The 8,836-nt window shown below is 33.1% G+C and overlaps 1 protein-coding gene and 1 long non-coding RNA gene across 2 annotated transcripts; both read right to left on the bottom strand.

Moving 5' to 3' along the window:
* Window positions 1-2,621: 2,621 nt before the first annotated feature.
* LOC149771396 (uncharacterized) lies at window positions 2,622-6,975 on the bottom strand. Its single transcript, XM_089948497.1, has 4 exons — window positions 6,846-6,975; window positions 5,589-5,705; window positions 4,567-4,708; window positions 2,622-3,212 (listed from the first exon to the last, which is right to left on the bottom strand). The coding sequence occupies exons 2-4, from the start codon at window positions 5,676-5,678 to the stop codon at window positions 3,085-3,087; spliced, it is 360 nt and encodes a 119-aa protein (XP_089804623.1). The 5' UTR covers window positions 5,679-5,705; window positions 6,846-6,975; the 3' UTR covers window positions 2,622-3,084.
* A 643-nt stretch (window positions 6,976-7,618) lies between these two features.
* Window positions 7,619-8,529, bottom strand: LOC149771395 (uncharacterized). Its single transcript, XR_016418295.1, has 2 exons — window positions 8,376-8,529; window positions 7,619-7,713 (listed from the first exon to the last, which is right to left on the bottom strand). It is a non-coding gene; the product is annotated as an uncharacterized LOC149771395 (long non-coding RNA).
* Between the last annotated feature and the right edge of the window lie 307 nt (window positions 8,530-8,836).

The following is an 8,836-nucleotide window of genomic DNA, read 5'->3' as shown; positions in this document are numbered from 1 at the left end:
CAAAATAGGATATCCAAAGAAAATGTATGGAGTGACCGACAGCGAAGACTGACAAAAACCAGCAGGTTTAATTAAAAGAAAGCCAGAAAAGCACTTTTCTCTAAGTTGTCCGTTAGCATATCTCTGTATTTCCCACACCTACACGGTTGTTAAGATCCTTGACTTTGGTCATCTTGGACCCCTCTGTTACCGATAGTAGTTATGTATTGAACATTCTCAGAACTGTTTCTACTACCATTTATTGGACATGGTACAGTGCAAGTGGAAAAAAGATTTTTGATAGAATACTATGTTGGTAACACATTGTACTGTATTTCCCAGGAAGGCAACTCATTGATTTATTCAGGAAAGTCTTTGGGTTATTGCTTGATATCTTCCACACTCTCAAATGTCATTCAAGAAGTCCTTAAACCAACTACCGAGTCTACTAACCATTTGCATACTCAGGGACGCTATCACGTCCTTTCCTACATTGAAGCTGTATCTAGTTTGCATCTCCCGTTTCGTCATGACCTATCGTCTTGATTTCGATTGATTGAACAACAACTTTCCTGATCGATGAGGCCAACAAATTGAGTGTGATGTAAGACGTCTGAATATCCACGACAAGTTCTTGAAGGAGGCTGCCAAACTCTGGATGATATAATTGGCCCTCTCTGCTGATTTCACAAGTTGATTAATTGCGGATGGATTGAGTACCACCGAACTGGCGAGGCTGTTATGATGTCATTTATAATCTCTGCCATGATGTAGTGTAGTTTGGCAGAGTGAATCGCATTTTGAAGTTGTCGAGCTAGTGTTGAATAATGTCTCTAAAAGTCTTTGGCTCATGATACTTCTAAAGAATCAGGGTTATCAATTTGTGTGAAATACTGCCATATGTTCTTTGCCTTGCTATGGTATTATACACGTGTTCAATGGTCTTTCAAGATGGTCAATTACCTGTCCTTGATGTCACCATTCTTTTCACGGTTGCTACTTAGTGTTTCCTTAAGGACATGGATCCATGAGATAAGGCAATATTTACAAAAAGTCTTATGTACTGCGATAAGATAAAGGTACCCTTTACTCGATCAAATGGGATCTTACAATTAAGGCTCTGGAGGAGTACGTCAGCAGTTAATGAGACTTATCTCTAAACAGATTAGCTTTTCCATCGCCCCACTCTTTTTAAATTTAGCTTTTAATTAGTCACATTTCAACTTTCCGATATTACTTTGTGACAAAGCATCAGCTAGTTTCAGGTAATTGCCTATTAGCTAATGCTATTTCAGGGATAAAATGTTAATTTGATGGTGTTGGTGACAACCCTGTAAACTGCGCCAAATCATCATTGCTTTCTTGTTTGTTTACGTCACCAATTAGACTATTTTACTCTTCTAGTATTATTTATATACATATTTGCAGGCGACAGTCATATAATGTAAATGTAAAGTATGTACGCTGTATTAAAGATATAAAACGAGATGTATAAATCTTTAATTAAAAAGAAACAAGGCTTGCCGAGTTTCCTTTAAAAGAAAAATTTATCATTGATAGAGAATGCATACGGTACATATATTTTATTTATATTACATATAAATACGTATATTTGCCATTTGAAAGGAGTTACGATTTACTACAGGCAGCTGTAATTTGACCGATTCAATGAACAGCTCACATCCCCAAGAGTGTCCGCTACAAAATGTAGTTCTATGCCTGTTGTGGCTATTCACAATCATCTTTGCATATTGATAAGTTGATCCTTTTCTTTTCTTAGTTTCTATTGTTCTTCACATTGATTAAATCAATATAATGCACATTACGATTTAAACATGAAACATGGTTTTAATGATGAAAGTAGGGCAATACGAACGCTTGGTTAGCAACGCCATTCACTTAAACGATTTGTCATTCACGTACCAGCGCATGGAAATTAATGTAGGACAGAAACTAAGCGAAATGTCGAACCAGCCAGAGGTAATTAAAATATTTTAATATATTTATAGTTGCTGTAGTAACTGTACCACTGACTGGTAAGCCTCGTTTCCTTTCAATGAAAAATGTTTGCATCTCGTGGATTATCAGTGATACAGCGTACAGTATGTATGTATGTATGTTTGTACGTATGTATCTATATCTATCTATCTATCTATCTATCTATATATATATATATATATATATATATATATATATATATATATATATATATATATATATATATATATATATATATATATATATATATATGTATATGGAGAGATAGACAGAGAGAGAGAGATAGAGAGAACAGTTATCATATAGTTATATAGTTTTGTTCGCAGGACCTGGAATCAAGGCTATTGCTGGATCTGGTGCTTTATAACCGTAGGCGTAAATTTTGGTATATCCGTTATATCTGCCACCTATATCTGAGATACTTTTGCATAAAGTTCTAGTGTTCGGTCTTGTTTTGTCCCGTATATATGAACATTAAAATTTCTTTAGTGTGTTTTGTAGGTCTAATGGGCAGGCTAAGGGGTATTTTGTATTTTCTGACTGGATATTGGGAATACTTTATTCATTATGTAATTCACAGTTCTGTTTTTTCAAAGTGGAAAAGATGTGTAATCACAAATTGTTAAAAGAATTGAAACAACAAGAATATTTCAGGATTTTATTTTGGGGAGATAACAAATTAGATGTTCACCTTAACGAATTAGCATTAAGGACACAGTATAAAACTAAGAATCAATGCAATGCATATTCATACTTTATCATTACATATGATGCATTGGTTTTAACGACTAGAACAAAGAATTTGAAATCGCAATGTGTGAATTAAATTGCAAAATATTGGTTTTGGTTCTAAATTTCAAAGAATTACAACTAGTTTAAATTTTAATTTGCAAGAACTGGACAAGATAAATTGATTATTTCAAGTTATAACTAGCATGTCTCCGTGAAACACATTCTAAAGCTGCTATTACTATTCGAGACAACGACAGACTGCCTCATCAAACATTTTTTATGCGTCAGTACAATATACATAGCGACGTTATATTAAGCAAATGTCATGCCAATAGTGCTTTGTTTACAACTTTTCTAAAATTCAAAAACACGATACTAGTAGCAATAGAGCCACCTGTACCACGTATAGTAACAATACCAATAGTCGCAATATTCTAGAACGTAATAGTAGTAGTAGTAGCATCCCCTCTTTTTTCGGGCCAGTGATTTCTCGTCGACGCAGTCTGGAAAAAAGAAGCAATTTTGGAATCTGAAGTATGCAGGCTTAACCCCAATGCAGTCTGTAAGTAGGCATATACGACAAAATAAAACCATAAAATCAGATGAGATTGAAATTATATATATATATATATATATATATATATATATATATATATACAGAGAGAGAGAGAGAGAGAGAGAGAGGCTAGAGTCTTGCATATTATTGTTGAAAAGGGCCTCCTTTATTTAGTGGTGGTTATCTATGTCATAATATCGTAACCTTATTAGCCTTTCCTTTATTAGCATAATGACAACAAAGTGAAAGCGAATTGGTCGGATAACCGCCTGTTAATACGAGCTCAGATGATTACACTGTTTTGATTCGCTTAAACTGATGCATTTCTCAACAAGCTGTAGTATATATATAGTATGCAACATATATATATATATATATATATATATATATATATATATATATATATATATATATATATATATATATATATATATATTTTTTTTTATTATATATATATATATATATTTTTATTATATATATATATATATATATATATATATATATATATATATATATATATATATATATATATATATATATATATATATAATGAGATTTGGAGCGAAGTGTATATTAATATTTCTTCCTAATCAATCACCGATTGAAAGGTTCAATATATTTTTTCTCAATACTGAATATTGGTACTTAGTAAAGGCATTAAGTCATACAGATGGAGTATAGTTATTGCAACTTTGATTTTGGAATGTCTTTAAATTTGGTACTTTTAAAGTTATTTCTTGCTATGTAGATAACGGATTCCTTAAATGGTAATAAGAATGGGTGTGATGACATTGGATACAATTGAAAGCTAACGCGAAGTGTTACTAAAGAATATTTCATGACTCTCCATCTAAGCCTCAATGCATTTTTATTGCATATATCTCCACCAATTTTGCCACCCCCACGCACACCAGAACCATGACGGAGTATTCTCACCCAAATTTTGATACAAATAGTACACAACAAACAAATTCTCTGACAGGTTAGATATGTCCCTCCTTGATTTCCAAAGAAAACTGGCTGCTTAAGAAAAGTTAAAAAAGCGCGATAACTCTTGTCACCGTTACAGGAAAAGATTCCATTACTTTGTTAAGCATTCAATTTGCCATAAGTCTGACACAAAAACACAAAAAAATTAGAGCAAGTCAGTGAGAGGAAAGTGCCAAAATGTATGTATGTATATGTACATATGTGTATGTATGCATGTATATATGTATGCATGTATGTATGTATGTATGTATGTATGTATGTATGTATGTATGTATGTATGTATGTATGTATGTATGCATGTATGTAATCACCTGGCTTAGGCACCATCCAAATGACTTCATTGTCCTTGCATAGCTCTTTCGACATAGGAGAGAGAAAGTCCTTATTCGGTACGACAACATCTGAACTCATGTACTCGGCATGATCTGATGAATTCCAGGGCTTGTCGGATACCTAAAGATAATAAAAAGAAACCATACACTGATAAATACTAAATAGTAAGTTAGGTAAGGACATTGATAAAAAGATAGATAGATAGATAGATAGATATATAGATAGATAGACACATCTTAATGCCTATATATAATTTTGTAATAATCAGGAGAGAAACAATATGGAAATATTAAGTTGTCTTTAGCATGTATCCGTTAGATATATACTTAGTTTGGAAAGAACCATACATATACATTATGCTATTTTACATGAATTCTAAATATCAACGAACATGATAGCTACTTATTGTAATATATTTAGCATAAGGACATGGGAAACCACCTGGTACGGTGACTAACAGGTGAGCACTGAAAAATAATTTGACCACTATTACGTGTAATTTAGTTGTAGAAGGAAATTATTTGTCCTCGTATACAATATCGATATTATACTGAGGAATATGTTCTTCTTATTTGCATTTTGTTTGATAGGGTCAAGTCATTAGATTCTTTCAACATGAGCAATCATAAATCAAACAAAGCGTATAGTACTATACTCTACTGGTAATCAATCTTTTCCAAATATCGTCCACTGAGTAAGTTAATGCTGCCTCACCTGGTTTTGACTCGTACTCTAATATCTTACCATGAGATTAAATTATTTAAGTTGCCGTATCTAATATGTTATTAATTGGATAAAATGATCAACATATCTTCATAATGTAAAGTTATCATTGTTTTGAATGTTCCTGACTTCAATGGAAGGATAAAGACAGGAGGAAGCGGTATGTTAATAGGGAAAACAATAGAACAGCTTATAAAGATGACGATGTTGAGCATCATTTAGCGACTGTGATCAGTGGCTGCAGTGACTATGCAAGAATGGATGAAATGAAACTCACCGTTTTTTCTCCAAGGAAACTTTTCATTTTCTCTGGGGAAAGTAAAGTAGACGTGTTGACAGCAGTCAAGAAGCAGGTTGGTTTTGACATTTTGTCAGGTTTGTATGCAAGCAGACTCTGAAAATTGTAATAACGTATTAAAATATATTCTTTATGGTAGACGAGAAGATGAAGACGAGACGGAAAAAATAATAATGATGATGTGGTATGAAATTAACACAGGACGAAGGAATGTGTAAAACTAAAATTAAAATTGCAACAGTTTAAACTAAATTAATGGTCTGTACAAAGGTGTATTAACTTAATTTTTGCATGTTTATATTTTTTTAAATTCACATGGATAGATAGATAGATATATAGATAGATAGATAGAGCCGTGCCAGATTTGTAATATTTGTCTGGTCCACAGAATGTAATGAAATTTGAGAGATACATAGAAACAAGAAAATACGTCACTAGTAATCAATACACACACAGGACTTGAATATAAATTCTTTTCTGAATTTGACTTGTTTATGTAAAGTCTAGCATCCTAAATGTCTAGAGTATGATCGAGAAAGATGAATATATTTGGTCTTTTTCATGAAACCCTCGATTAAATGCATCAGGACACATTTTGGACATTCACTTTGGCCTTCCCTTCTTTACATTATACATCATAAAATAATGGGTTACTACAACTCTCTACGTCTGTCTCGTCTTTAATCTGGAATGTGACATAATATCTTTGATCTGCTCTATTGAACGCGAGCATCTAAAACGTCTTGAATCTTAAATATTTGTAACTTTTCCATCCATTAATCTATATCGATGGATAAAACATGAAAATGTACAATGAGAAATGTTGGAGTTTTGACTTCAGTGGTGCTGAAAAAAATTATATCTGCACATTCGAGCTGAGATACCTTAAACTGATTGTGAATCATTATATTTCAGAATGGATGTAAATTATATCCGTTTAACACAACATTTTTCCTTGCATTTTTTTGTAGTTTTCTTTGTTTTCAAGTTGCAAGCATTTTTAGATTTAATCGAGACTGCACGCAATTAACAAAGTTAATACAATGATTGGGAGATGGCTACGTTTAATTGAATACGAACTGGCTAATTGATACCGGAATAAGAACAAAATGTCGAATACATTTAACAAGCGCATGACGCGATGTAACATCTGAATGAGCTATTTCGCTGATGTTGTATTTTCAAGTACTACTTTAATTGCCGTACTGCTAAAAAAGGCAATAGTATTGTACACACCTTATCAAAGTCGAATACAGCTGTGCCGGTTCCTGCAATTTCGAATTTTTCCTCTTTTGAAGTGACAGTGACCTTCTGTGAACTTGACTTTCCGGATTCGTCCTTATAGGGAAGCCATGCACTCTACATGCAAACAATGCAACAAATAGTAAATAAAACTTTTCATTTAATTGCAGAAGACATTACTATAAGATTAAAAAGAGTTTTATTAGCACCGTTTATTTATAGAAAAAGTGGTTGGAATCGTAATGGTGTTAAAACTAACGGTTTAACTTGTGGTTTAATTTGTGTTATTTGTGAAGATCAGCTTTGTGTTTAAAGAAACTTTAGTTACCGTAAACGTACAGGCAAGGTAATTCACAATTAAAAGGTTTAACCAATTGGAATATCACGAACTTTGTGTTGTGTAGGAATCTTTGGCAACATACATGGTTAATATCAACTGTACAGAAAATGACACAATCGCAGGAAATCAGTTACGGATGCAAATCAGTGGTGAGGCCAAATGTTAGACTGAGGATTGTAATTGTCTTATGATGAATTATTTGCATCAATGTTTTATACTTTACCAATACTACCTGAGAAACAAACACGTTAAATACTAATACTAATTCTAATAAAATATGAGTAACGAAAAACTACGTGAAAGATACAATAAGCTAGAACAAATGATAAATAAAGAACCAAATAACAACAACTGTAATGTTCTAGAGAATAAGGTCAGCAATACCTTGATAGTATCCTCTGCCTGCTTTCCTACTACATACACAACAGTGATGATCGCAGCAGTCACGACGACAACAAGGACAACAGCAGATATGACTATTATTTTAAGCCTCTTTCTCTTTTCTTTTGCCTCTTCCGGTCTCTGCAGAAATGGAAAATGTTGATATAAAGTATACACAATTGCAAGACAAACAAATACCCAATATAGCACATGGGAAGAAATCCTAACAAAAGATGATATAAGGTTTGAGAAAAAAAGTGCCCTGTTGCTTGTCTCGCTTTTGAGATGGTGGAGTTTTCTTTTTTCTCTTCAAAATATTTTGAGGATAACTTCCACTGTAAGGAGATGGAAACGAACCCATTATATCATATTTCAAAGTTTGCTTTCAAGCCTTATTGAAACCGGGTTACCTCACTTCACACAGAACAAATGTTGGTACCATTAATGTGGCAGCAGGTTCAGCACAGCGAACTGTATTTATGTTTTAGTGAATAAAATGTGAAGAGATAAAGCCAACCAAAAACTAATAGTCGAAAGGATATAATTATGTTCAAAATAAAAGCAATGCATGCGTATATAACCTAGTTGAAGTTGCAGATCCAATGGGTGGCACAATAAGATGTTAAAGTTCATTCAATCAACCCAGTAAAATCCTTTTTAATGTTTTCAAGCTAATAAATAATTGCTAGCTAATACATTTGTCTCATTTGAGAAATTTTACCTTCATTCAATCATGTGCATATTCGTAAGTGTCCAATGCTATCAAGTGAACACTAGCTTTAAATCAAATTTAAAAATCTAACCTTTGGTTCTGAAACTGTTTGCACAACAACTGTGCTTAGGTCTGGCTTGGAGTCAGTTGCCATCGATTTCATGATGCGAAAGTCAGGAACATCAGATACTTTTAGACAGCAGGATGGTCATAGGTACATTTGACTAGAGAAGACCAGTATTTATACCTAGAAATAAGGGCGTGGTATGATACTTATTTCAGTGAAGGCAAAGTTTGATTGGTCTCCTCAACAAGGAAGTCGTAACTGCTAACTGATTGGATAATTGTGCAAAAGTGGAAAGCTCCAGTTTAAAGAAACGTGGGTACGTGCGTTGTGATAATTTTTACAGGGTGTAATCTAACATGTTGTCGCCAGACATCATTATGTGCAGCTTACATGGATTTTTTTTTCTTCTCAGCTAAATTTAAAACGTATGTTTAAGTAAAGACCAGAAACACGTCGAATGAAATACATCAGGGCCACAAATTCTT

The sequence above is a fragment of the Sinohyriopsis cumingii genome, unplaced genomic scaffold, assembly GCF_028554795.1.
Source record: "Sinohyriopsis cumingii isolate HCF-2022 unplaced genomic scaffold, ASM2855479v2 utg001870l, whole genome shotgun sequence".
NCBI classification, from domain to species: Eukaryota; Metazoa; Mollusca; class Bivalvia; order Unionida; family Unionidae; genus Sinohyriopsis; species Sinohyriopsis cumingii.
The sequence above is the reverse complement of the archived record's forward strand: the minus strand, read 5'-3'. Positions and strand labels throughout refer to the sequence as shown.

Bases quoted from the DNA above. Each gene is read 5' to 3' on its own strand.
- LOC149771396 (XM_089948497.1), bottom strand. From the start codon at position 5,678: ATGTCAAAACCAACCTGCTTCTTGACTGCTGTCAACACGTCTACTTTA. The intron at 4,709-5,588 runs GTGAGTTTCATT...TATTATCTTTAG, and splicing joins GTTTCCTTGGAGAAAAAACG to GTATCCGACAAGCCCTGGAA. The intron at 3,213-4,566 runs GTGATTACATAC...TCTTTTTTCCAG, and splicing joins TTGGATGGTGCCTAAGCCAG to ACTGCGTCGACGAGAAATCA.